At 39.6% G+C, this 27,172-nt stretch overlaps 2 protein-coding genes across 3 annotated transcripts in view; both read right to left on the reverse strand.

Moving 5' to 3' along the window:
• tau (microtubule-associated protein tau) overlaps positions 1-2,276 on the reverse strand; it is a 31,330-nt gene extending 29,054 nt beyond the window's left edge. The window contains exon 1 of the mRNA XM_019046616.2: positions 1,271-2,276. Coding sequence (XP_018902161.2) covers positions 1,271-2,132 — 862 coding nt within the window. The 5' untranslated portion in view covers positions 2,133-2,276. The remainder of the gene's footprint in view (positions 1-1,270) is intronic.
• On the reverse strand, positions 2,246-25,615 carry LOC140223785 (uncharacterized). 2 transcript variants are annotated; one of them, XM_019046617.2, is made up of 3 exons: positions 25,512-25,615; positions 16,296-16,691; positions 2,246-3,019 (listed from the first exon to the last, which is right to left on the reverse strand). In XM_019046617.2, exons 2-3 carry the CDS (start codon positions 16,374-16,376, stop codon positions 2,246-2,248), a joined length of 855 nt encoding a protein of 284 aa, XP_018902162.2. In that variant the 5' UTR covers positions 16,377-16,691; positions 25,512-25,615. The 2 variants fall into 2 exon arrangements, with proteins under 2 accessions (XP_018902162.2, XP_072159212.1); XM_072303111.1 differs by lacking the exons at positions 16,296-16,691; positions 25,512-25,615 and adding an exon at positions 4,779-6,756.
• Between the last annotated feature and the right edge of the window lie 1,557 nt (positions 25,616-27,172).

The raw sequence follows: 27,172 nt of genomic DNA on the forward strand, positions 1-27,172 counted from the left end.
TGTCTACGATAGGAAACCTCTATGAAAAAAAATTGGCCTTTTACAGCACATGCCTATGCTTTTGAATGAGAGATAAAACCAAAACTAGCTTATTCGCAACATACCTTTTTACACAAAACAGAAAAACCGAACTGAGATACCTTCTCTGCCAATCAGACAAACAGTAAATAAACATAGATATAAATTATGGTGCATTTTTTGAACTTTTATTCACATCGAATAATTTAATAACAAACTTGTGCATTTCCCTTTCGTTTTTTGAAGGAACCTAATAACCATTGCATCAAATTGTGCTTCACAGCTGTGCAAAAATGAGTTCACCGAGGACTTCGAGAAAATCCTCTTCGATTTTTCGATATTTTACGAGAAGTGATTTGGGCGTCTTTTCAAAAGGTCCACTTATTTCGAGGTCCCCACTGCAGGCACTTAAAATTAGTGATGATTACGTTCCATTTAAATGAAAATCAATCACATTTAAAATAAATATTTTTCTTAAACGGCCGTGCATGCTTACGAAAAAAAGAGCAGTGTTTAGCAAATGGAACTACTCGTATGTTAAATAAACCCCATTGAAAAGGTTTATTAGCAGAAATGCCATTTATTCTGAAGAAAAAATTGTATTAATTGATTGAATTACTGACTCTTGTAGCATTTCACATGCAGCTGACAATTAGACTTCTCAATTCCAAAAGTTCAGCACGTTCTTACTTAACGTATCCTCAATATCTTGTATGGTTCGGACGATAGGTGAATCGGTGGCTATTTTGCTAGTTGGCAGCACTGTTTTACCTCCATTTTAATGCATGAAAATATCGATTTTAGGTGAGTCAAGATAAGGAATCGATTGTTTTAAATACTGGACGTATATTTCGTCTAATCATACATTTGGACGTATTCCTGTCAAACGGAACTAAGCGCCAATTTGAGTTCCTTTAGAGGAATTTTGAATCCCGAATAGCGCGTTCTGTCAAACGTAACTAAGCGCCAATTTGAGTTCCTTTTTAGGAATTTCGAATCCCGGATAGCGCGTTTTGTCAAACGGAACTAAGCGCCATGGGAAAGCATTGCGAGTATGAGAACGAATGAGCCCGACGCCCGGTTCCGCCGCCAGTCCAAGCCCCCTCTACCTTCCTACCCCGATGGCGCTTAGTTCCGTTTGACAGAAATACGTCCATTTAAGTGGAGAAAATTTAATGTTGCGAACTTTCAAGAATCGCCCCTGAGATGAACTCATGATTGCAAAAGCTGCGCTGAAAACTCAATCGCCCACCTTCGATGACGATCCTGGCTCTCCTGACTTCCCCGGGCTTTTGATCCGGCGTCCTGGCATCGGCGCCCATCCGCCCGTTACCCGGCCTCTCCGGGGTTCCCACCCGGTTCGCCGAGCTCAAGTCCAGAGTCATCGGCTTCTGCGGGCGCGGCTCAACATCCTCCATCTTCACATACTCGCCCCCGTTCTGGAGCCGGGGACCCGGAGTCCGCGGTGGGGTCCGCGCGTAGTCCACGGGCGGCCGTGGAGGACCGTACGGTCCAGTGTAGTCCTCAGGGCGTCGCCCTTCGTAGCCCGCAGGCGGCGTCTCCGGGTACCGTGGGGTTGGCGGCTTTGCCGCCATTGGCGGAAATCGATCGGCTTCGCCGATCGACGCCCTCGAGTCCATCCTCTGGATCATCGGGGGTGGTACCCCGTTGCGCGGGGTCGGGGGTTTGCGGAACATGTCTGCAGGGCTCTCTGGACGTGCACCCTCGGGTGGCCTTCGGGGGTTGAACCGGTTCGGGTCGTCGTCATCGAGACGTGGACGCATCATGGGTGGTGTGTCGCGTCGATCCATCGCCGTGGCCGGCCGGGGTTCCATCATCTGCTTGTCGTTCGAATCCCTTCGAGCTGCGTATTGTGGGCTGCTGGAGGGACGGTACCCCGTCGGTACCGGGGGGTAGTGCATCGTCGTCGGGCTGTCCCGCCCTTCTGGCGTCATCATCCCTCTTGTCGGCGTCTCGCGCCCGGACATGCTCTTCATGCGCATCATGTCCGGGGGTAGTTTACCCTCAACCACGCCCTCGGGCGTTGCTGCCCGGAACTCCTTCGTTTTCGGCGAGTCGATTTGCTGGGGGTACGGCGCGGGGGTCGGGTTCATGTTGGCTCTCACGTACTCCACGGAGGATTTCTGCTGATACTCCACGCTGTTCTGCAGCCGCGGGTCTGTTGGTAGTTTCTCCTTGAGGATGGTCCAAGCGGATTGTCGTCGGATTATGCTAGAAGGTGGCGCCCTCTCGCCTGTCGGACTTTGTAACTGTGAGTCGGACCTTTGTACATTGGATCGAAGCTTACTTTCTTTTGTTTCTCTTGGTAGTCCCCGTTATCAGCCGTTTCATCGCGACGTTGGTACTGCTCTGGCGGTCGGTAGGGCGGTCTGTAGTCCGGGTTGGAGGGTGGTCTGAACGCACCGTCGGGCGGGCCAGGTGGGCGTGGTTGGTTCGGGGGCGGAGGTCTTGGCCGATACTCGGGGTTAATCGGCTGTCGGTACCTCACACTTTGTGGTGGACCTGGTGGTCCGGGCTGTCCAGGGGGTCCCGGAGGTCGGGAACCGGGGGGTGGTGGAGGTCGATAGTCTGGGTTCTGGAATCGGTAGTCCGGAGGTGGAGGTCTGTACCCGGGTGGGGTTTGTTGTCCGGGTGCTGGTTGGCGGTAGTCTGGAGGCGCCGGACGGAACCCGGGACCGGCTCTTGGGTCTCCTTGTGGAGGTCCTTGTGGAGGTCCTTGTGGAGGTCCTTGCGGAGGTCCTTGTGTGGGTGCTTGTGGCCTATTCCAGTTCGGCGGATATCCTTGAGTTTGTTGGGGAGGCGGCCTTACGTTCGGGTTTGAGTAGTTGCGGAGCTCAGGCCGAGGGGGCTGGTTGCCTAGGGGCTGGTTGCCTAACGGCTGTCTGTTTTGCTCCGGAGGTCTGGTGGCCACAAATTGCTGGTACGGGTTGTAGGTTGGCGCTGGTTTTTGCGGCGAGGCACCTCTTACTGCGCCTGGCTCCTGTAGATAAAACAAATACAAATTAATTCCATAAAATTTGTAGATTTTTAGCGTGCAGGGAATTTATTAATAGCATGCGTTTGACGTAAAGTATTCGACGATTTATTTTATGTTTCGTTTTTATTTTTAGATTGCTTGAGGGGGAAAAAGTATCCTGGGCGTAAATATTAGTTTCAGACATTTTTGAAAACTAGTATGAATTGAAAAAGATTAAATTTTATTGCGCTCACGCCTTAATCTGTGATTGGGAAACAAAAACCTTCGATCTGTAATCGAAAGTTCCCCTGCTAGAATACGACGGTAGAACCTTTTAAGTAATTTACAAACAAATGACTCTATTAAGCTACGTTAAGTGTTTAAATATTTTACCTGACATATATAAAATGGAAAAGAAAAAGGAAGGGAAAAATAATATGGAGGTTGATTTTTTAAATATATACGACGAATAAAACCGTAATATTATAAGACAGAAAATCATCGGTAAGGGATCCTCATAAATGTCTATATAAAAAAACGGAAGAGGCTAGCTTTAAATTTCTTCATTCACAAGAATCCGATTGAAACTCACGCAAATCAAGTAAGAAAGTCTCATAAGGCCATTGGAATCACAAGTAGCCAGTTCCCTTTATCAAGCATTAGTTTTATATTTTTTAAACACGAATAATTCAAAACTAAGTATTTGACAAAGATGACTCCTAAAGTCAAGTTATGAGGCGGTTGAGAGTAGAAAAAACAGTCGTTTAATGCTACTGGCAGCTTTTATTCATGATTCTCGGTTACAAAAACAAAGCCCCCCGCCCCTTAAGAAAGATAGGTCTGTATAAGACGATGAGGTCCATGTTATGCGTCTTTTTTATGAACGAGCCTTTTGAAATTGATCATTGAAACGTAATCTTCTCTTTGTCGAATACTCTTGATTAACAGTCGATACGCTCTATTTTCAATGTTATGTAGACGTCATTTGGACTTACTTCTGTCAAACGGGAGTATGTGCATTAAGACATGAGCCCTAAGACCCATAAGATTACATGCATTCACAGAGCTCACGTCATAATACACATAGGTCCGTGTGGCAGAATACGTCCATTTTGCCATGAGGAACCTACATATTTGGCCCATCCAACACCACCTATGTGCATAGAAAGACCAATGGTACATACGTTATTTCTAAAATGAACTAAAGATAGTTGCTCCTATTGCAAAACCCTTATTTTCAGTCACTCTGTCGATCAAGTTTCGCTATTTCATCTGCAATGCAGTGTTTTGCGCTGCATTCAAGAGGCTAACATATTACACAGTAAGTTCTTTCATTCTTTCAGTTTCTGTTCGTGGAAAATGTTCCCTCAAAAATTTTTGAATGGACGAAACTGGTATGTCACAAATCATACGAATCTAAACGATTAGCAAGACTCGTGAGCAACACATTTCTCCTCCACTTCGGCGGTTATGCAATTTGTGCGGCTTAGGAGTTGATTTTGTTGCATCACCGATTCTCGTCGGTCGGAGCTGTATTCATCGAATAATGGAATAATTTGGAGACAGAGGCCATTTTTTAAGGAAAAGATTGCGCCCATTTTTTTATTAGAACATTTAAAAACTAATAATTTGAAATATGAAGAAAAAATAATTTAAAAATCGTCAATAAAACTCCTCTCCTCATTTAATATAAGCTCAGTGATCTTCCTCAGGATAAAATCAAAAAGGCTTGCGCGACTTGAGTGTTGATATATTATTGTGCGCGAATATAAAATTCACAAACCTCTCGACGATATTGTTCATCCATGTTGAATTTCATATGGATATCGCTGAGAGTAAATATAAAGTGGATCACTTTATTTGACACTGTCCTTCGTCCAGGTTACTACATCATTGATAAATTTACGTATGAAGCACAAAGCTGATGGGACGCAAACATATAACTGGTTTTGAAAATGTTTTTGTTTCAGAACATGAGCTGCATCAAGTCAATTTATCAAAAATTCCACAGTCTCTGTCGTTAACTGATTTTCAGTTGGAAATTCTGAAGTTTGAAACTCATTTCACTATTATGAAGTGTGATTGTGTTAAAAATGTAGATTATTTACGCGCACAGAAATTAGTAAGTACCCGAATTTCATATTAATTCCTCCGATTAGCTAGTACATTTCATACGTTTTGGCCTCTGCGCGAACATTAGAATTTTTTTTGTAAGCTTCAGGTTCAAATGTCATTATTTATTCAAATATAAACATTTCGAAATGGTCCTCATTTATTAGCTGAGACTAATGCTTGTCACCTAATCTCTGTTACTTTATAGCTCCCACTGATAATTCACTAAAACGTATTTGGCTTCTTCCTTCTCAAAATAAAAATTCAAATGAAAGTCCGTCACTTAACAATGAATTTCAAATTTCACCAGCCACTAACTTGAGTCAAAACACGATTGTGGCTTTGCCAATTTTTTCACATGCTAATCAATTAAGAGAGAAACGACTCAATTTACTCATGAAAGAAACTTGTCACAAATAGTTTCAACAGACTGTCAGACTTTAATTGACTGGTGTAAGCAATATCAGCAAATTAGGATCACTCGTTTTGAAAAAAATTAGGATGTTCTCACTTCATTGATTTCAAGTCACGACAGAATTTTCGGCGAAATTTTATCAGACATGATTTAAGAAAAAATTCTACATGCTGATCTAAGTTGCAGTTACTGATTTAGTTGAAGGGTTTTATTCATAATTCAAGTTTTATTATTTGGGAAGTTTCCACGTCTGTTCAGATGTTTAATAACGGTTTGAAGGAAACTTGTCAGAAGCAATTGAAACACATTTCTGAATTGTGTAGACGCGCCTCGGAAACTCAAATATTGAGAAAAACATTCGGATTTTAGAAAACATTTGATAAGCGAGTATCTGCACTTTTCTCTTGATCACTGGAGATTACAGCGAAATTTATTTTCTAGATTTTTGAGGGAGTCATGTCAGAGAGAATCTAAATGGACCGTTCATTTTAAAGGGTGAAATTTCCAAAAGTTTAAGAAAGTCATAGAAACTTCAGAATCACGGTTAAACATTCCGAATGTTTCCACACGAAAAATATGCGAGGTTGCACAGGCACGTTTCTCCTTTTCTCTTGATCACTATAGAGATTACAGCGAAATTTATTTTCTAGATTTTTTAGGGAGTCATGCCAGAGAGAATCTAAACATTCATTTTAAAGGGTGAAATTTCAAAAAGTCTAAGAAAGTCATAGGACTTTCAGAATCACGGTAAAACATTCCGAATGTTTCCACACGAAAAAAATGCGAGGTTGTACATGCACTTTTTGCACTTGGTGAAACTGTTAAGTCATTCCAACGAGTTTTCAATTCCTCGCGGCTAAAATCACGCAATTCGGGGTAAAATCTCCCGGGCCGAGCAACAGGTTCGGACGTCCATAATGTGTTCACTTGTTTACATAATGACTCGACGCTGCGACGAAACTTTTAAGGGATCCCGGAATGAACTTGTCAGAGATAATTTTCGCGGAACCGTTGTCGGAGTTGCCTCCCCGGGGAAGTTGATACGTCTGGAGGAGAATGAGTAAGACGTCAAAGTGGGCGACTCAATCAGGCTGAGGGACGGTGGGCACGAAGTGACTGGCAACAATTTACCCCTCAAGGTTGCCGTAAAAAGGCTTGTGGCAAAACGGGGGCTCGAACTGCGACGGTGAAGCTCCGTGTCGTGAACTTGGGGTATTACTCAGTTTGTCAAAGAGAGACGTGCCCCGGGCTGACAGTTATGGGTTGCATTTAACACCTCTTCCTCTGTTCCACCATCGGTGGCCTTTTCTGCCGTGATGAGGAAAAACGCCGTATGAACCTTCAGGCGTTGCCAAATTTCCTCTCAAAAATCGCTAATTTTCAGGAAAATTTTTGAAAATTTTTCTACCAATTTCTCACACTGGAAAAAAAACACATTGGATCTGGAGTCCAGACTCTTAAGAACATCGACAAGAAAAAGGACTCTTGATTCAATCAGATTTAAGCTTAAATCAAAGGGAAATCCGCTCAAATTAAGATGCTTGGTTCTTGATTTAAGCTTAAATTTGATTGAATCAAGAGTATTTTTTCTTGTCGATGTTTTTAAGAGTCTGGACTTCAGATCCAATGTGTTTTTTTTTCCAGTGTGAGAAAGTGGCAGAAAAAAATTCAAAAATTTTTCTGAAAATTAGTGATTTGCGAGACTAGATTAGACTTGACTAGACACTGGACAAAAAACACATTGGATCTAGAGTCCAGACTCTTAAAATCATCGACAAGAAAATTACACTCTTGATTCAATTAGATGAAAGAATAAATCAAGGGCCAAGCATCTTATTTTGAGCGGATTTCCTTTTGATTTAAGCTTAAATCTCATAAGCTTCAAGAGTCTGGACTCTAGATCCAATGTGTTTTTTTTCCAGTGCAGATAATTTAATCCAAAGTATCTGCAAATTTCAAGGAAAAATATTTATAATCTTTCTAAAAAGTAAGCATTTTATCCACGGAAATTTGGCAACTCTCGAATGTTCATACGGCGTTCATCCTTAGCACGGCAGTTTTCACCACGACTATCTTGAGATCCCGTGTTGTCGAACGCCTCGACTAACCACAATCCATGGCAATGTTTCTCAATGTCACGGCCTTCCAGACTACGCGACTGCGACCGGAGACTATAAATTGGACCGTTTATGTTTGGAGGAAGTATGTGCAAACGAATCAAATCGGAGGAACCGATAATGCACGAAAATCAAATGCACCAACATTTTTTATTGGGGCAACACTTTAGATCGAGTCAATGGAGAATTCGCGCACAAAAATACTCTTGGTTCATCTGAGAGTGCCTAATGAGCTGATTTCGCAGTATTTTTCAGAATTCATTTTTGACATGGGAAATTGGAGAAAACTTGATTTAAAAGCGAGAAAATTTGCCACTTTGTGACGTTATATGGCGGCATTTTCCATTTAAACCCATGTATTTTAGCAGATTAGGTTATTTTGTCATGTGTTCTTCAATAATGGACCACTAGACAAGGTACGAATTTAAGGATTCTGATACACGTTTCTTAAGCAGAATTTCACGAAGAACACGATTAGCGCAACGAAAATTACTGAAACCAACTCCTAACGAAGATATTAACGTTTTTATTTCATATTGGTTACGAGGAATTTGAACTGCCCGCTCACAAGAAACTCAAAGCTCTACGTGAGTCAAATCGAGCACTACAACGGTTTCAGCAATCTTCTCAATCGAGCAATGTTCATTTCCCACCATGTGTTGTTCAAACTATAAGCAATTTGCTATAACTGCGAGCCAAAGCGTCAAGACTGAGGTTGCCAGATTTTTATATCGCAGAGACTGTCATGATAAACGTTTAGCGCTTGATGTGAATCACGTAGAGCATTGAGATTCCATGAGCGGGCGGTTTAAATTCACACATCGAGAATTATTAAATATCTTCGTAAGGAGTTGATTTCGATAATTTTCGTTGTGCGCATCGTGTTTTACGTGAAATTTTGGTTGAGAGACATGTATCAGAATGCTGAAATTCGTACCTTGGCTAGTGGTCCATTGTCCAATGGGCCTGTTGCATGCAAGAGATACAGCCGCGCGAATAGACTTTTTAGAGGTTAAATGACACGAAAATTACGATGGTCACATTAAAAAAGTTTGAAATACACTCCTTACTGCGCAATTTGCGATGTTAGGAACGCGCTTTTTCAAATTTCCCGCGTCTGGGGGCAGTTTTCTAATCACCGGAAACGAGCAAACGGCGGGCTCGGTGATTTCCGGAAGATGCCGAAACGTTGTTGTTGTTGTTATTTTTTCCTTCAGTTTGTTTACAAACCAACGTGATCTCTTATAGTGGTCCATATACGCTTTATGCGGTAACCAAATCGATCAACTTTTAAATATCCAACGCAATCCTCCTACATTTCATTTCACGATATCACGAGCTCCGATTTTTAGGTTATGTTGTCAGTTTTAGTTGACCGGAAATAGCCGGGAGTTGCCGTTAATTGTTCCGTTAGAAAAACTGCCCCCAGACGCGGGAAATTTGAAAAAGCGCGTTCCTAACAACGCAAATTGCGCAGTAAGGAGTGTATTTCAGACTTTTTTAATGTGACCATCGTAATTTTCGTGTCATTTACCCTCTAAAAAGTCTATTCGCACGGCTGTATCTCTTGCATGCAACAGGCCCATTTAGAAACCAAGAATATCCTCGTATTCAGTTTCCCAAGCAGTATCATTTTAAAGATAAAATTCACAACACTTAAGACGTCTGCAAATTCTGAATTGGACAGTTTCTGTTTGGAGGAAGTATGTGCAAATGAATAAAATCGAAGGGACCAATGATGCACGAAAATCCTATGCACGTATTATTTTCTGGCAGGGCCGCACTACGGAACGAGTCAATTGACGATAAATGACAATTGACGGAACGAGCAAAATTTGGAAACTTTAAAAGCTTGTGGGCTGATTATTGAAATCGATAGACGAAGCAATAGACAAAGAAGACAAAAAGGATATGAAGGGACCCTATTGGTGTCCGTCTACCCTAAAAATGAGTATACTAAAGTAAAATGCTGTACAAGAATAGGGACCTTAGCTTATGCTGTAATTATTGAACAAAACACCATACTTTTAGCTCTTTTTGAAATAATATCTTTTCTGAAGGAGGTCAGTATTAATGATGTGACCTTCGCGAGCCAACAGACATAAATGCTTAAGGGCTCATACGAAAATGTACATTTCCCCTTACAAAAGACTAATTTTATGCTAAATTATCATGTACAGTAACAATACTAAGGAATACTAAACACAATATTCTACTCGCGATGAGTTACAGCACGCAATACGAGTAGACAAGCCCTAATAAGCACTTGTAAACCTATAAAAATCTTTATTTTTCCACAAATGGTAGTAATGAATCCAGTTCTCGAGTGTGAACTACTTTTCTAACGGAAAAAACCCTTCTCAAATGTAGGCTTACATATAAAATTGGCTGAGCTGAGGATTGTTGGATTTGAGAATAATCTTGAGAATAATAAAATAAATAAATAAAATACGATGGTATTGGTTTAACATTATATTGAAAAGGTAGCTGAAAAATACTATCCATCTTTCTCATCTCAATTTATTCTGCAGCGCAGGACTCAGAAGTACCTTGATTCTTAAGAGCTACAGAAGTGGTAGCCATTTCACGAGAGAAGAATGGCCTATTTACAGGTTTACAAGTGCTTGTTTCGCCGTATTACATGTTGTCACGCCTGCGATCCATGAAAACCACACGTGTGTTATCAGTTCAAATTTTCTCCTGCGATCTGTCAAACTATTGCGAAAGAGTGAAGAGTAAGTCAATGCAACATTCATCCAGGATTCAAAAGATTTGATTTGATCTGACGGCTACGAAAAGTCCATAATTTTAGGAGAAACAACTAAGGAAATATTCTTCGGTTCCTACACAAGTTGAGAAAATGAAGGGGCAAATACCACTATTGCGGCTCGCAGGAACCCTTTTGTGCCTAACCTATCATTTGAAGGCGAATTAGTCGGTGGTTACCGAACAAGTCACAAATTGAGGAAAGCATCAGAAATAGAGGTGTTTAAAGAATTCTTATCACTGAATCCGAAAATGCCCTTCGTTTTCTTCAAGGAATCTCAAGAAAGTCAAAGTTTCCCCGGAATATTACCAGCCAGAAGTACAAACAATTACACCTGTGGTATTTTTAAGAAATTAAGTCGCTTTCCCCGATGAAAAATTATTCTCGGCCAAACGACAAAATTCACCTACATCAACCACGCCGCGACATGCGCTATGATCTCCTCCGTAAAGCTTAAAATAGAGATTATTAAATGAATAGCATCTAACAGAAACTTTCTTTTAGTTCATATTTTATTTGTTTAAAAGTCATACACCTAATGTAGCATGATTTTGTCTTTATAGTAGCTAAAGTTCAAGCATTGGTATGAACAATATTTTAAATTTTTCTATATTTTTTTACATGTATTGAATTAAAGTGAATCTGAAAGATCAAAAAACGAGGTGTGTATTTTTTTAGTCCCGTTGTGGACACATTATACATCAGATGGACGTGTTTCTGTCAAATGGAACTATGTGCATTATGACGTGGCCCTATTATTCACATATTCTTATGGGTCTCAGGGCTCATGTCTTAGTGCACATAGTTCCGTTTGGCAGAAATACGTCCAGATGTGCCGGGAAAAATCCACAAATGGAGTAGGACGAGCAAGGTGAAAATCGATTTTGTCATTTAAAACACATAAGGTAAGTCTGCCAGACCCCTGCTCACAAATAAAACCGAAATGCACAAGTATGCTCGTTGCCAGCTCGAGCAAAAACAATGCGAGATCTCCCGCTTCGTGTTCGGATTTTTATTCATTTTCTCTTCGAATCGGCCTCCCCGACAGGCGTTCACAATCTTAGATTGGCGTGTTCCGTAGTGATTATTAAAATTCGCTTCTCTTCTTTCACCCTGTTTGTTCTTCTACACGTGTCAGACTCAGTTAGATTTCAACCGCGACCTCCACTTTCCCCCTCTCCATCCACTCTGCCACCCTTAAGGTAGCTTTGAGAGTTGCCAAGTTGGGTGGGAAATTCCAAAATTTCCGCAGGAATAAAGGAGGATTATAGTTGTTGGGCGGTTCAATACCTAAAGTACATTTTGTCGGTACTCTGACGCACACTGGACCGAATCAATAGAAGGAGTCGGACACAATTTGGAAACTTCACGGAGAAAAAAACTTCGTGCGTGGGACCCGAAGTTGAGGTCATATGGATCTCTGAAGTTTTCGGGTCACGTATCTAAAAACTTGAGGTCGAGCTGCCGAAGTTCGGGTCAGACATCTGAGGCACTCTGGTACATACCGAAGTGTCTCAATGTCTTGTCCCAAGTTTTTTTTCTCCGTGTTTAAACGTTTATAACTCCGTTTATACAAAATTTTGAAGTTCAAAAAGTGGTTTTATTGGTTTCTTCGTGAAATTTTCTTCAAGAAACACCCCTTAAAGTTTAACATGTGACGAAACAAACATAAAAATTTGCAGTTTTAGTAAAAAATGTCTTGTCCGATCCCTCTGATTGACTCGATCCACTGTGTGATGTAAGGGCGTATCTATTTCCTTGTGAGCCACGACAAAGGAGCACAGGGTTCACGTTCACGTACAGACACTGATGCGCTTTTACGTCAGAGGAGCGACGATTTTTAGTGAAAGAGCCTCAGACAATTTATTTTAAAGACATCGTACTGATATCTACCTCTCTCGGTGTAAAAATAACTTTCGGTACTGAACGATCAGGTTCGCCCAATGATGACTGATGACCAAGGATCCTTGGTCATCAGAACCAACTGTGCAACAGAACAATCGGTTCATCAATCCTAAAATAATTTTTAAAAACTCGCCTAGCAAAGATCTCACTCTGACAGGCATTAGTGATCATTTGGAACTTTCGGAGGTCAACGCTCAGGTTCACCCAATGAAGGGATGACCAAGGTGATGCTCAATTGGTTTATCGATCCTAAAATAATTTTTAAAAACTCGCCTAGCAGATCCTGCTCCAGTTTTGATTAACTCAGCCATCTAAGATACCCAGGATTCAAAAAAATGACAGATATTGCATGGCGATGATTCAAAACGAAATTACATGAGGTCTTATTTACTTGTCTCACCGTGAGCGTGAGCACTACTTAAATTATTACGAGCCGTCGTATTTCCTTAATTTTTCGACTAACAGATGCTTTAAAATTTTATACGCTCTCTGGGGAAGTCCTCTGGACCCCCCTTACGCCCCCCTTCCCCGTTCGAGATGTCTGGACCCATTGAGGAAAAAAAGGAGGTGTTTGCATCTTGAGGTTTGTTTACCATGTGACGTAGGTCGGTACAACCTGGCCAGCGAAATCCGGAATTCGAAGTATGAAGAACGGACCATAATGTCCGATTTTTTTGCTTTAATTAACGCATGATATAATTTCAAACACTTTATGTAGAATGCATTTTTGCCATAAACTACACCATTTCCAAGAAAATCGATGATATAAGTCGCCGTACCGACCTGCGTCATCAAAAAAATTCCAAGATGCCCGAAATGCAAACGCCTCTTTTTTTTTCTCTTTAGGCCTCGATAGACGATCAAATTCCGAACCAATTCCGATCAAAGTAGACATGCTGATGACTGGTGGTCACCATCTACCATCAAATTTTGACGGGCCGCACTTTTTTGTTCAAAGTAAGATTAGACCGGAGTACCACCATTCATCATTCCCTGCCACAGGAAACATTTCTGCCAAGTTTTCATTTTAAAATGAAGCAAATTAATGAGTTTAGGACTGATGACTCCCGACACTTTGATGCTACTTTGATCGGAATTGGTTCGGGAATTTGATCGTCTGTCGAGGCCTTTTGGTCTCGACCCACCTATGAGGTATACTTAAGTTTCACCAGTGACGCAAGTGTAGAAAGGTGAAATTTCCACCGAGACTGGCAACCGGGCGTTATGAATCTTGGCATTTCCTCTTTTTACACTTGCTCGGGAGCCTTTTGCCGGTTTGGCAGTTCGCACGGACGATCCCGGGCTCGCGAGTCGCGACTATTGGACGTATTTCTATCAAACGGAACCAAGTGCATTGTGACGTGAGCCCTGGTATACATGTATTCTTATGGGTCTCAGGGCTCATGTCTTAATGCACATAGGTCCGTTTGATAGAAATACGTCCTATTATCCTGTACCAATCGCAGGAGACCACCGCGTCCGACTCCGACTCGGCCGATCGTATTTTTCCGTTGTCTGTTCCTCCTCTTCACCAGTCGACGTCTGTCCCGATATATTGATTGCTCCCCGAGGCTCGTATAATCCGCAACTAAGAGTCATCCCGCCTCCCCGACGGAACGGGGGACCTTGATTTTCGGTGTCAAGATAAGAGCCCCTCTTCAACGCTCGTCAAGCACGGAAACTAAAATAGTTACTCATTGCCTCCGCTCTTGAAATAGAGCTAGAGTCATATCAGAGCCTTTGTAACTTAAGCAGCTTTTCCGTAATAAAAGGGTGTCGTTGAGGGTCAAAATCAGCTCAACGCAGTGAGAAAATACATCTCCGAAAAAAACAAAAAACAAAATAGCACGGAAAGAAATATCATGGTTGCACCGAAAAAACAATAAGTGCTGTAGTAACAACCCGGATAGTAAAAAAATGTGCGACAACTCTTGGATGTTGTCATTAACACTCTGCTGTTAAATGAAGATGTTGCATGTGTGAGGAATTTGTGATTTGACTGTCGATTCTTATGCAAAAGTTCGCGAGAAACCTGATGGTTTTCTCTGAAATCAACTCCCAAGCTCATAAAAAGTTGAGGCCAAAATGGAGGGAATATCCCTCGCTACCCTAAGAGTCCACGTCTACATCAAAACAAACTCTGCATGCAAAGATAGGGAGCAAATACATTGACAGGGCTGCCACTTTATTTGGGGACTCTAAAACTGAAAACAAGGCATCACTGCTAATGTATTTGCTCCCTATCTTTGCATGGAGAGTTTGTCTTGATGTAGAGGTGGACTCTAAGGATAGCGTGGGATATTCCCTCTATTTTGGCCTCAACTTTTTATGAGCTTGGGAGTTGATTTCAGAGAAAACCATCGTGTTTCTCGCGAACTTTTACAAAAGAATCAACAGTCAAATCGCAAATTCCTCACACATGCAACATCTCCATTATATAACATCCTAAGATGTTACTTTTGCACCTTAGAATGTTATTACTTTAACAGTGTTAATGACAGCATCCAAGACATTTTTAACACATTTTTTTTCGATGAATCGAAGGGATTCAATGATCGGCTGAAATAAATGATTTCTTTAAATATGGAGCTTCTACCACCGAAGAATGATTGGAATTAGAGAAGTCTAGGCTGAGGAAAATTTTAGCCCTCGGGTGGAACCATTGATGCCCCCTAGTGACATTCTCTCTTTCGCGATAATAACGGCAATGATCTTAGTTATGTCTAAATGGAAAATTCAAGCTCATAGAGAGCTTCTATACTTGTGCCCTGGTAAAAATTGGCAGTAGAAGCTGTGTTCTAAAATACCATAGACCTACAGCCGGCTGTAAGATTTCCAATAGCTTCTATAGCCGGCAACACAATTTCTTATGGCCTTTTATAGCCGATGGCGATTAAGCAACAGCCTGGCGATGTACGCTAAACGTTACTAATTACGGATGCTAGGACTTAGTGTGTTTTTGGACAACCGCTCTCTTTTTGGGCCGTAGTATCTTGATTTATTTTGCGATGAAAGCTCCGTACTTTTGAAGGATGCCTGCCATTCCTAACATGTTGGAGCGCTTGCAATATCGTATGATACTGTGCAATACCTCTGGTGAGAAATAGTTGCTTCAAGCGCCGTGGTACGCTGCGGCGCGGCGCGGCGGGCGGGCAGCCAGCGCGAGACGCGCATTGGCGCCTTCAAACCTAACAGGGATACTTCACGCATTGCGCAATGCGTGAAGTATCCCTGTTAGGTTTGTAGGCGCCAGTTCGCTGCCGCTCCGCTTTGTGTTAGGCTCTAATATTTAATCTCGTGTGGAGTCAGCGTTTTTCAACTCATGACTTTGAAATGTTTGCACACTCTGTATGGATTATTCTCATTTTAATTGATGAAAAAAAATATGCAGTAAAGGAAAATATAATGTGCGTTTTGTAAATATTAAGGTGATTCCGTACAAACTTAAGGGTTTCCAAAGCACACGAATTTCTACACAATTTCTTATAGCCTTGTATAATCGATGGCGAAAAAGCAACAGCCAGTCGATAAAGTGTAAAGCCCGGCGATAGGAGCTATAGCCCGGCTATATAATTTTTTATCGCTTCGTGTAGCCCGGCCGTATGATTTTTTCCACTTTCTACAGCCAGCTATATGATTTTCTATCGCCTTCTTCAGTCGGCTACAAGAACTCATATGGTATTTTGAAACGCAGCTCCTATCGCCAATTTTTACCAGGGTGGACATAATATTATCCTCTAGGTAACTCGCTTGAACGGAGGGAACAAACAGTTTCTCGGTAGTGGGCACCTACAAACAAGAGAATGCAATTTCAACACATACTCTATTTAAAAATGCAAGAGGAAAAATCGCGCCCTATTCTGTTCATCCTTTACGATTGCTAATAAATTGGAAGAAAATGGGGGGGGGGGAGTTTTACTCTGATTAGTAATCAAGGTTACATTCCTGATCTTTAGGACTTTATGATGTATTACAAAGTCTTACCGAGTCACCAGTAACTGAGTCAGAATCATCATTTCTTCCATTTGTAATGGTCGGGTTTTCTTCGATTGTCTCAGCTTCCATTTTTCTTTCTTCTCTGATTTTCTTGACAAAACAAATTACCGCGATATTTTCTCAAGGAGTTTGGTCATTCGGTTATACTTTCAGATTTTCAGATTCGCAACGAGTTCATGTAATTCTCTTGTTAGGTCATCACTCATCTCTAAAGTTTCACTGATTATCTCAAATCAAATTTTCTCCACTGGGTCTCATCTTAGTTCTAAGTGTCGTAAAGGGTCTATAATTATTTTCTAGTCAGTCTTTAGGAATGCATAGAGTTTTTTTTCTTACGTTGATACAATACCTATTACAAATTACAGTTCTAAGGTTTTTTTCTTGCTAAAAGAAAAAAAAAACAAAAAACAAAGATTATTAGAGTTGGAAAAACACTCTAAAAATCATGCAATCGTGTAAGAAATCATCGACAAGATTCAAACTTGTTTGTTTTCGTGTTTACAAAATCTGTTTGTCATATAAAAAAGAAGTGTGAGAAAAATAGTGTAAAAACCCATGCGTCCATACTTGCCAAAAATGAGTAGGTACGAAAAAGTTGGGTGAAAATGCTGGTTTGGAAAAATTAAGCGTGTCAAGCAAAAAATGTGCTATGAAAAATTTTAAAAATCTTTTAAATTTATAGATATAAATAACTACCCCTCAACGATTATATTTTTCGTAGTTCTTTTCTGCCTCCTGAAGAAGACTTAAGTTTCGCCAAATTGCAAAAAAAATCGAAGAAACTCATTTAATCTTTTACCAGGATTTGGTAAATACATTGTGTTAAAAATTGATCAAACTGACAAACGAAACTGCCAAAAAATTGGAGGTACAACATTCTGAAATGAATCCAAAAATTGGGCTCTTTTTCACTGTTCCACTTCAAAATTGCTGATAAGAATTTCTCGTATGAAAAATTATTTTTAACCTACAAGAGCTAGCCTGCTAGTTTTCACGGCGATCCAATAATTCTGTAAACCCCGCTTTGTCGCGATAACGAGCAATGTTTACGAATGCGAGTATTTCGACACACTAAAGCTATTTTTGCCTGATCACTAAATTGAAGGGAAATAACTCTCGGTGGCACAAACTGTGCAAACAAAAATAAATTAAAATAAAAATCGAAAATATTGGGACCATGTACGTTTTTAGATCGTGGAAACCGTCCAGAATTGAGAAAACACAAATTCCAGGGAAAATGATGAAATTTATTTTCCGACTTTTTCCACCCTGAAATGTCCCATATTTTAAATTTTCGCCTTCTCATTAATTAATGTTTAAATATCTGTTTTTTATAGAATTTTAAAAATTGGTTATGCTACCAAAGTTGTCTGCTGGCCACTTTGTAATACATCCGGATGGAATACATACAAGAAATAAAGAACGAAGGAGAGAGAATAAGGGCAAATCTCGCAGCGATTCGACAATTACGGCTCATACCTCAGCAAACTCCGTGTCGGAGCGAAAGGTAAAATCTGAGCTGACTACGGTTGAGACAATCGATAAAAAAGCCTCTCCGTAAAACAATAAAAAAAGAGTTAAAAAGCGAGACGAACGGGCTCTGTCCCTGCGTCTTCATATCCCGGCCGATTGTTCGGGCTAGGGTGACGTCACAGCCTAGTTTGACTGCCTTCTGTCACGCACGAACTCAATTCTAGTCAATCCGGGCTTTTATCGAATTCCAACCGAGGGTGCCTACTATTTAGACCGCTACAGCGTATCGTGTCCTGGCTTCTCATCTGAAGTTCCCAAGGGGATCCTAAAAATCTTCCTTAATATCTCGGATTCGGCGTTGCCGATATCATTCTTCGCGTTAATTCGCGCATTAACATTCCTTCATTCCGTCCGTCTCAGGGGATGAGTATCGCAGTATCTTTTTACGGATCTTTTTCATCGCATTTTTCGACCCTCCACTTTCCCCCTATTCCATTTTTTGTAAATTGGATAAATTTGTCTACAATCAGCGTATCTGAATTTCATATCACCTTTAAATTCCTCCAATGAATTTTTGTGAAAAGGGGAATTAAACAACAAAACGCCTTGAAACTCTTTCTTGCCTCAGATTATGAAGAATGTAGTAACACAATTTCAAATCAGAATATGGCTGAGTTTTCTTGTGAAGAAATAAATGCATGAAAAAAGTATACAACGTTAAATGTGGTCAGGCTGGATTCTCATTTAATCCGTTCAATAATATTATGGTTTTTTCGTTTTTTTTTTTTTTTTTTTTTTTTTTTTTTTTTTTGTACATTTTGTCAATTGGTTGGTACCGTAAAATGTATTTCTTCCGTGTAAATAAAATTTGAATGGATTACTTAGTGGCGCCAATTTTTTTATTCATTTTTTGAAAGCGCGGAGTAAACTGATCTTCCAGGAGCTTTTTCGGATTGTTTTAAACCCTATGATTCAACCCTATAATTTACATTTTTACTCTCTTGTAATTTATTGTTCATTTAAGTGCCTATTATTTCGTTTTATTTCTTGCCTCTTCTTTATTTTAAATCATTCTCTAATAATTACCGATTTCCTAATTACAATCCTAGCTCAAGCACACTTTAAGCATGCGATCACAATTGCAAGAATGTTAAAGGTAAACCCACGAGGCCAGGGTGGAGGCTACCTCAATCTTAATCTTCCGTCGCACTGGTAAGGCGCAGCGATACAACTATACGTACTCTCCGGAAAGCGGGATGTATCTCGCCGCAATTGAAGGCGTTTTCAAAGCTGCGTAGTTTCAGCATTAGAATCCTCGCGTCGCGTAAAGTTTGGATCACAAGATCAATTCAATGATCGATTCTACGAGCTAATTCAACGGTATTGCGGACAATAGTCAATGTATCGCTTTTGTTCCTGTTTAAAATAAGCGTGTACTTGGCCCGAGACGTCCTCGATATTTCTTCGTTCTATTTATGACGATCAAAATCCCGTTTTGAAAATGACAAAAATGGGACCAGTTTGAGATAATATTTTTTGCTGGATAGTATTTTTTGGTATCTGATCAGAAAGGGGGGGGGAAGCGTCTGCTGATTGGCTGAACTTGCCTGTACAAACTGTGCTTTACTAATAAATGAAGAATAATTATTATTTAAAGAAAAACGGTTTTAAAAATATTGTTCAGTTTTATCACAACAGAAATCTTACACTGTTTTCAAAACATTTTCAGGATATTATCGAGGTTTTTATTAAATTATTCCAGAAGTATTTATCATTTCAGTGGAGTTTAGCAAATTCACCCCCTGTTTAAAAATCCACTCAGTCTGTTGATATTATCCCCATGTTCATCTCGTAAGTTTGATAAGTAAACAAGGAAGCTCGCTGGAGATATACCCTCGATAATTTTGTTGAACTTATCGATTGAGACACTACCAGGGGGGGGGGGGGGGGGGTTAGCGGAGGAGGATGGGGGGGGGGGGTTGTTCCCTCCCCCGAACGGTGGCGCGGTTCTCGTCCGCACCGACCGACTGACCTTGAATGTGACCGTGCGAGCAGGGATAGTTAACATAAATATTAAATTCAGCACAACCAACCCCTTGAAATCATGTAGGTAAGTACCGTCACGTCAGCCATTCAATTGCGGAATGCTTGATATTCCTCATGCAAATTTCATATGCTTCCTGCCTTGAGAGACTAATTAATTTTGGGGAGAATGAGATGATAAAGGACCTACCCTGCCCTAGCTCTCTAGCCTCCTAGGTTGAACCTACCCTATGAATGAGAAATATGCCTAAGGTATTATCTGGATTGCCAAGACGTTTTTTAATGGAACGTTATAATTTGAAAAAATTTTAAAAATTTTTTGAAAAGATTTTTTGTTTTGTTTTTAAACGCGCAAAAGTAGGAATTTGCTGTTCAATTGCGGAATGCTTGATATTCCTCATGCAAATTTTATATGCTTCCTGCCTTGAGAGACTAATTAATTTTGGGAAGAATGAGATGATAAAGGACCTACCCTACCCTAGCTCCCTAGCCCCTAGGCTGAACCTACCCTATGAATGAGAAATATTTCTAGGGTATTATCTGGATTGCCAAGACGTTTTTGAAGGGAATGTTACTGTGAAAAAGTTTTTAAAACAATTTCTGAAGATTTTTTGTTTTGTTTTTAAACGCGCGCAAGTAGGAATTTTAGAACAGAAAAATTGATCATAAATAAACCGCGCGCGTTTAGCAGAAAGGAGCCAAGCCACATCAGCTGTTGCCAAAATTAACTGAGCAATTTAAGTTTTTACAAGAGAGCGTTTGTGCGGAATCCTTCGACAATTTTAAGGAATTTGCTTCGCACTATGCAGGAGATTCACTGAGCGTTGTACAAAAATCCGTTCTTCCGTTTTCATGTAAAAACTTAAATTGCCCATTTAAATTTGGCAATACCTGATGTCGCTTGGTTCCTTTCTGCTAAACGCGGTCCAAATTGGATCTAATTTTCCAGGCTATCAAAAAATAAAAAAATGAAATGACTGTAGAATGATCATGATAAAAAATTGACGCGTTTTCTGACATAAGTTTCTGAGAAAGACGAGAAGGAGGACTAGGAGGAAGCGGACAGGGGAAGAAGGTAAGAACAGGGGGAGAAGAGAAGGGGGAGGAAAAGGATAAGGGGGATAGGGAGAGTAAGAGGAACTAGTGCAGGGAGGGAGAGAATAAGATTAGGAGTAGGCGGAGAAGGAGAAACCTTGCAAAAAAGACTTTTTTGAATTTTTCTACAAAATGAAATAAATAAATTGAAATATTTTGTGTAATATTTTGTCTAACATATTGAAAAGACCGCATTAGCATTGACAAACGTTTATTAGTTTCTAAAGATGTTCCACCGATTTTATCATTTTATATATTAAATCGTTTATCAGATTCCATTAAAAATATTATTTTATTTTAATTTTATAGAAATATTTGTATTTCGATGAAAGCTTTAAACAATTGGCAGTTTCGGAATATTCAAGTGTAAGTTTTTACAGTCAATGTGATTGGAGCTTTCAAGAAGGTAGGTTTTCCAAGTGACCTGAAACTTATGGCCGACAGTCAAAACTTTGTAAAATTATCAAATATTAAGTTTAAATGTGATAAGGGCTCGTGTTCAACAGGCAGATAAAATAAATGAATATATTACTGTTGGTAATGATCTAGTGAAAGGAAACCCCGTTTCAAGGTTGTGTAATTGGTTTACAATCGAGGCGGCTCTGTTTACTAATTGTAAAAGTTGGAACTTGAAAATAGAGTTGAGAAGGCCAGAGAAAGTTTCTGCGGTACTAGGTGTCTCACGAAACACTCTGTAACTATTAGTTTGACTTAAAATTCTAATTAATTTGTACTCTGTACTCCCCTTTCTCGCTCTTGTCCCCTCGTTCTGCCCTCTAAAGTAATTTATCAATTTCGTTTCCTCTATCGCGATTCATGACTGCCGAGCTAGACTTTTAATTTTCTTTACTTCCGGCTAGTACCACTGATACATGCCTCAGAATTTCAGGTGCTGTTAAAAAATTGGACGTATTTCTACCAAACGGAGCTATGTGCATTAATTCATGAGCCCTTAGACCCATAAGAATATATGTATAACAGGGCTCACGTTATGATGCACATAGTTCCGTTTGACAGAAATACGTCCAATTGATGCTTTTCAAACCCACGCACGACGAAATTTCTACGTTTCAACGCACCCAAATAGGGAATAAATGTGTCAAGTTTACAGGAAACTATATAACTTTTTAGCGTATTTTACATATCGTCACCTTCCCGCCGTGCGACGTTTCAAAATTCCCGCCGCAATTTTATTTTTTACCGAGAAATTGCTGGTTGAATCTGTTGGAAAATTTCACTGAATTTTATCGGCAGCTTAAAGAAAATTCAGTGAAATTTTCGGATAGCTTCGTTGAAAAATTTCTCTGTAAAAAAATAAAATGGCGGCGGAAATTTTTAATGGCGCTTGTGATACTTTGACCGGGAGGTGACGATATGCCGAACCTTATAAGAGGGCAGAGGTTTTTTCCCGATCGTCAAACGGGAAAAAAGACTTGTTTTCACATAGAAAAACCTTTTGCAAAACAATTTTTGACGATTTGGCTTAAGAAAAAAAGGAGACGTTAAGATTGAGGTAGAAAACGTGTAGTATCTAAAATGTTTTTGATTTCTTGAGCGAGTGTGGTTCAGTCATTTTTGTGTAAGTGTAGGTAGGGCCTAAAGTTTTAATATATCGCAGTATTATCCGTAAGCATTATTCGCACCCTGGAAAGAGCATATCAGACTATAAAGTAACTTTTACTCGAACCTACGTTTTTTGGTAGCAAATTTCAAACTACCTTAAGTTGAGTTTGGTTGGATAATATGAGGGGATTTTATTCCCAAATCTGTTCACAGAACACTCCGCTACGCTGGGGTATTTATCAATCAATTTTAAAGTCTCATGCTGTCTACGGCCCCTGTTTGACGGTTAAGAATGGTTGAAAGCATGGACGAGTTTGGCGATAATGCATTTTGGTGATCATTGGCTTTGACATATTTGTAAGAATGCTTGATGCCGTCTTAGAAGAATATACAAACTTGGAACTAAAAACGCCTCCATATTTTTAACAAGGTAATTTAATTTCTTTTCTTTTTTTCGTAAAAATAAACGCGTCACGCATTTGAGTCTCGTCAGATCACATTAGCAGGGAATTAAGCCCGCCTTTTAATCGATGGCAATGCAATTTGAGTTACATAGAAGTTAAAATAATTGTATCACCGTTTTGACTTTTAAACGCAAGGCTTTATGAAAGAACTTTATGAAGATAAACTTCGGTATTTTGATAACGTTACATGATCCTATAAGCGATCATTTCGTTGTCACCATTCCTTTAGTCAAAGCATCAAGTGAATGGCTACTGTGCACCAACCTCTAAATTTTATTTTATTAAAAATACAAATCATTGATAGTTTACTTTAGGTGTCCATGTTCGCCTAATTGAAAGTATACCTTTAAGTTTATGTGATACCCGTAATAATACGACCCTGAGTTCCAAGATCCACGCGAATCATGTTCCGTTCTTACCTTAGTGATAACAGTACATCAGTGTTGGGTTATATGTTCAAATTAACGCAAATTGTCAGATGCTTAGCACGCGATTAAACGTTTGCTCCTCTAATTTATTTGAACAACGAGAAGCAAGGGAGTAGCTGTTTTCCGAGCGTTAAGTTACGTTCAGCGAGTTACGATACGTTTTAAATTGAATCTGCATGTCTCAATTATGGAAGAGATGATCTTTTCATGTAATTCCAAACTGTATCAGATGATTGGGTTACCATCTAAAATGCGATAATTGGTTTATGATATAACCCGAGAAACAGAAGTTGTTCTATTATCGTCCAAAAAAAAAAAAAAATGATTGTTGCAAGATTTGTTCAATTGGATTCGGTCACATTACGATGTGCCTAGATCAGCCCAAAACGTGAATACTTAGCGATATGCCCAGGTTTCCGAATTAGCCAGTAACATTTCGGAAAGACATCATTTTACAGTGCAGTGAGTGATATGGGGTGGTATGTGTAGATACTCTACGAATGAAAATTGTCAAAACTCATGTTCAGGATTTTTTTTACGGTTATCTGACTAAAAATGCGGCTATGTATCGTAAGTAACCTCTTTCAACATTGAAAGAAATAGAGGGGAACACAGTGACAACATCAGACATAATTTGCGACTGATTAATAGTATAATTGAAGTGCGCCAACCCTCCAAATCTATATACTACAGATGTCAACTTTACTCTTATCTCTTGTTGAACAGCTCTGCGCACAGAGACATCTTCAAATTTCTGTATAGAATTCCATCAACTCAAAAAAGTATGAGGCCCAAATGTATTATTTTTTATGCTTCGATGTCAATTTCTACCGCAGTACCGCGTCATTAAACGGTGCAGAGAGAGATATGAAATAAAGTGCCTGAACATGTAGTGAGACACTATGATTTATCTCCAAGATTTTACGTAGAAAGCTGTTCCCGCAGCAGGTAGTGCGGACAACGACTACTGAGCAAGATATTAAAACGTAAACTTAACACTGAGTAAATGAAGCACAAATCGGAAGAATGGCACCCTATGTTTTTTCTATTTTTCTGGTGTTAATTATAAATAATTCCATCTTCTTAACGCATTCATTCTCAAACATTCCGTTTTGTGAATCGTTTTCTACGCAAAATTTTGAAGAAAAAACAAGTAGTAGAGTGCTTTATTTCGTCCTGTGTTTAGTGCCCCATTAACCTGAGAAGTGTTGGTATACCCAGCTAAGACAAAAAACTTAGTCAACATTGTCACAATATGGCCAATATTTTCAGGTATGATTCTTTCTAATACGATAATTTTGAAAATTTAAATAAGATTATTCAAACCAGTTAATTCTCAAAATAGGCACTGTTATCTGAGGCTTAATTAAACGTTAAGTAAGAGGTATGAAACATTCTCACTGAATATTAAAAATTCATATTGTGGCAAGAATACTCATTCCGATACTAACTAAACGCTTATAAACATTGGTAAATACTTAATAAATATTAATAAATGTCATCTTAACAGATACATGTAATTCTTTCAGTGAGCACTGAATGTTGACAGGATTTCAAGTCAATAAATTTAAACTACCGCAAATGTGGACCTTAATATTGCCTAAATGTTCTGTCGTGCTAAGGAAAAACGCCGTATGAGCATTCGAATGTTGCCAAATTGCCCCTCAGGAAATATTTATTTTTGAAGAACGTCATAAACATTATTCCTTGAAAATTTCAGGAACGTTGGATCAAATGGACGTATTTCTATCAAACGGAACTATGTGAATTAAGACATGAGCCCTGCGACCCATAAGAATAAATGCATAACAGGGCTCACGTAATGATGCACATAGTTTCGTTTAGCAGAAATACATCCAAATTATGAGCGAAACCCTCCGAAAATTTAGCAAAATAATATGTACACATTTTCACGGAAATTCGTGCTTTATCCAAGGAGATTTTGCAACGCCTCAAGGCTCATACGGTGTTTTTCTTTAGCTCGGTAGTATCCTCGTCTTAACCGGGTCAACTTTACGGCTATACAACGCAATTTAGGGGGTTATCTATACACACAGTGCAACGAAATCACCCCGATATAGGAGTGGTGATCGTGATAAGCAACTCAAAAACAGGAAATATATCGAAGGCGAACTTACCTGACACAAAAGGCGATCCTGAGTTGACGAACGCCGCGAGCGTAGGGCAGTCGGAACGTCGGAAAAGTAAAATTCATTCACTAGGTCAAAGGTTTTGTTTTTCCGGCGCGGGTCGGTGGCGCGCGCCGAGACACTTGTTTGACGGGGCCCAGCGAACCCGCGGGGGCGGGGTGGGGGTACGGGGCCGCGGGGGTGTGGGGGTTCGGGGGCGAGTTATGGAAATCACCAGACCGCGCCACGGGCCGGCAGTTCCCACACAACGATGTCGATTCGGATTGAATATCTTGGATTCATGAAGATTATTTGGATTGCATTTTGCAATTTGGAACTATAAATTCTGGCTCTTTTGGAAAAACACTTGTGCATAGTGCATAGGGAAACTAATGGCACATACGTTGTTTTTAAACCGAGCTAGAATTTATAGTCCCTAATTGCAAAATATAGTCAATTTGGATCGCATTTTGCAAAAAGGAACCATGAGTATTCCAAAGTCGCAAAGATCGTGCAACTTTTTTTACCTCGCAAATATAACCTGATCATCTTAACAAGTTTTATCTCTACTCCCAATAAACTATAAATTCAAAACCAAAATTACCATTGTAGTTTTAACTTTTTGCAAGGTTTTAGTAATTTTATTGCAAGGATCGTAAATTGCACAATCTTAGCAACAATGGAATACTCTTGGTTCCTTTTTGCAAAATGCAATCTATTTAGATTATATGGCTCGCATTTAGCAAAAGGAACCGGCGCGATTGCAGTTTTTTCAAAATTGTGCATTTTCTTTTCTTTTGAAAATACTCAATATATGCACAGTATTAAAGTTTACACAACTATTGCCCTTTAAAAATGCCAATGATTTGGTGGGAAGCAAAAAAAATTGCTGTTCTGGGAAATTTTCTAGATGATTACGGAGAGGCAACATTTTTACAACACTGTAATCAAGCTGGTTCCCTTTTGTTAAATGCAATACATATTTTTTTACCATACTATTAGGAACCGCTCCTATACTGGATACTATTTTTCCCCGCAAAAAAACTTGAGTGATACGGATAAAGAGTCCTATCCGTTCCGAAAGAGCGGAAATAACTCCGCACATTGTCAAAGTGGAGTTCACTCCGCGAAAAGAGACAGTACCGCTTCGCACTTAAACTACTCTCTTTTTTGGGGGCAAAAAAGGATCTAAATCGGAATATACTGTACATACTTCGGATCTAAGATGTATTGCCAACCCTTTTTCGTATGATATTCATTTAGAGAGTAATGCATAAATATTCTGAAATGCAATGTTTTCCATAACAGTGCTGTATGAATATGTAAAGAATATCACATAAATCAACGTGCAAATGACACTTTTTTAAAAAAATATTGTTTGATAAATCTTGTGCTAAAATTGAAGGGGGAGAAAATATATTTAGGGCCTAGATAGTTTTTTTTTTTTTTTTTTTTTTATGGGTCAGTTTTCCGGTTACAATGTTTTAATAGAACGATTCGATGGTCAACGATGAAGTGAATATTTTGGATTCTGGAACAATATTTTAAAAATTCCCGGAAGTCACATTTCGTTGTGCTACCACAACCGATGAACATCTTCGAACTATATACTGCAGAGTATACCTTGTATTAAGGGAACAGTTTCTCTAGTACCTACGTATTAGAGAAAT

Source organism: Bemisia tabaci, chromosome 8, assembly GCF_918797505.1.
Source record: "Bemisia tabaci chromosome 8, PGI_BMITA_v3".
NCBI classification, from domain to species: domain Eukaryota; kingdom Metazoa; phylum Arthropoda; class Insecta; order Hemiptera; family Aleyrodidae; genus Bemisia; species Bemisia tabaci.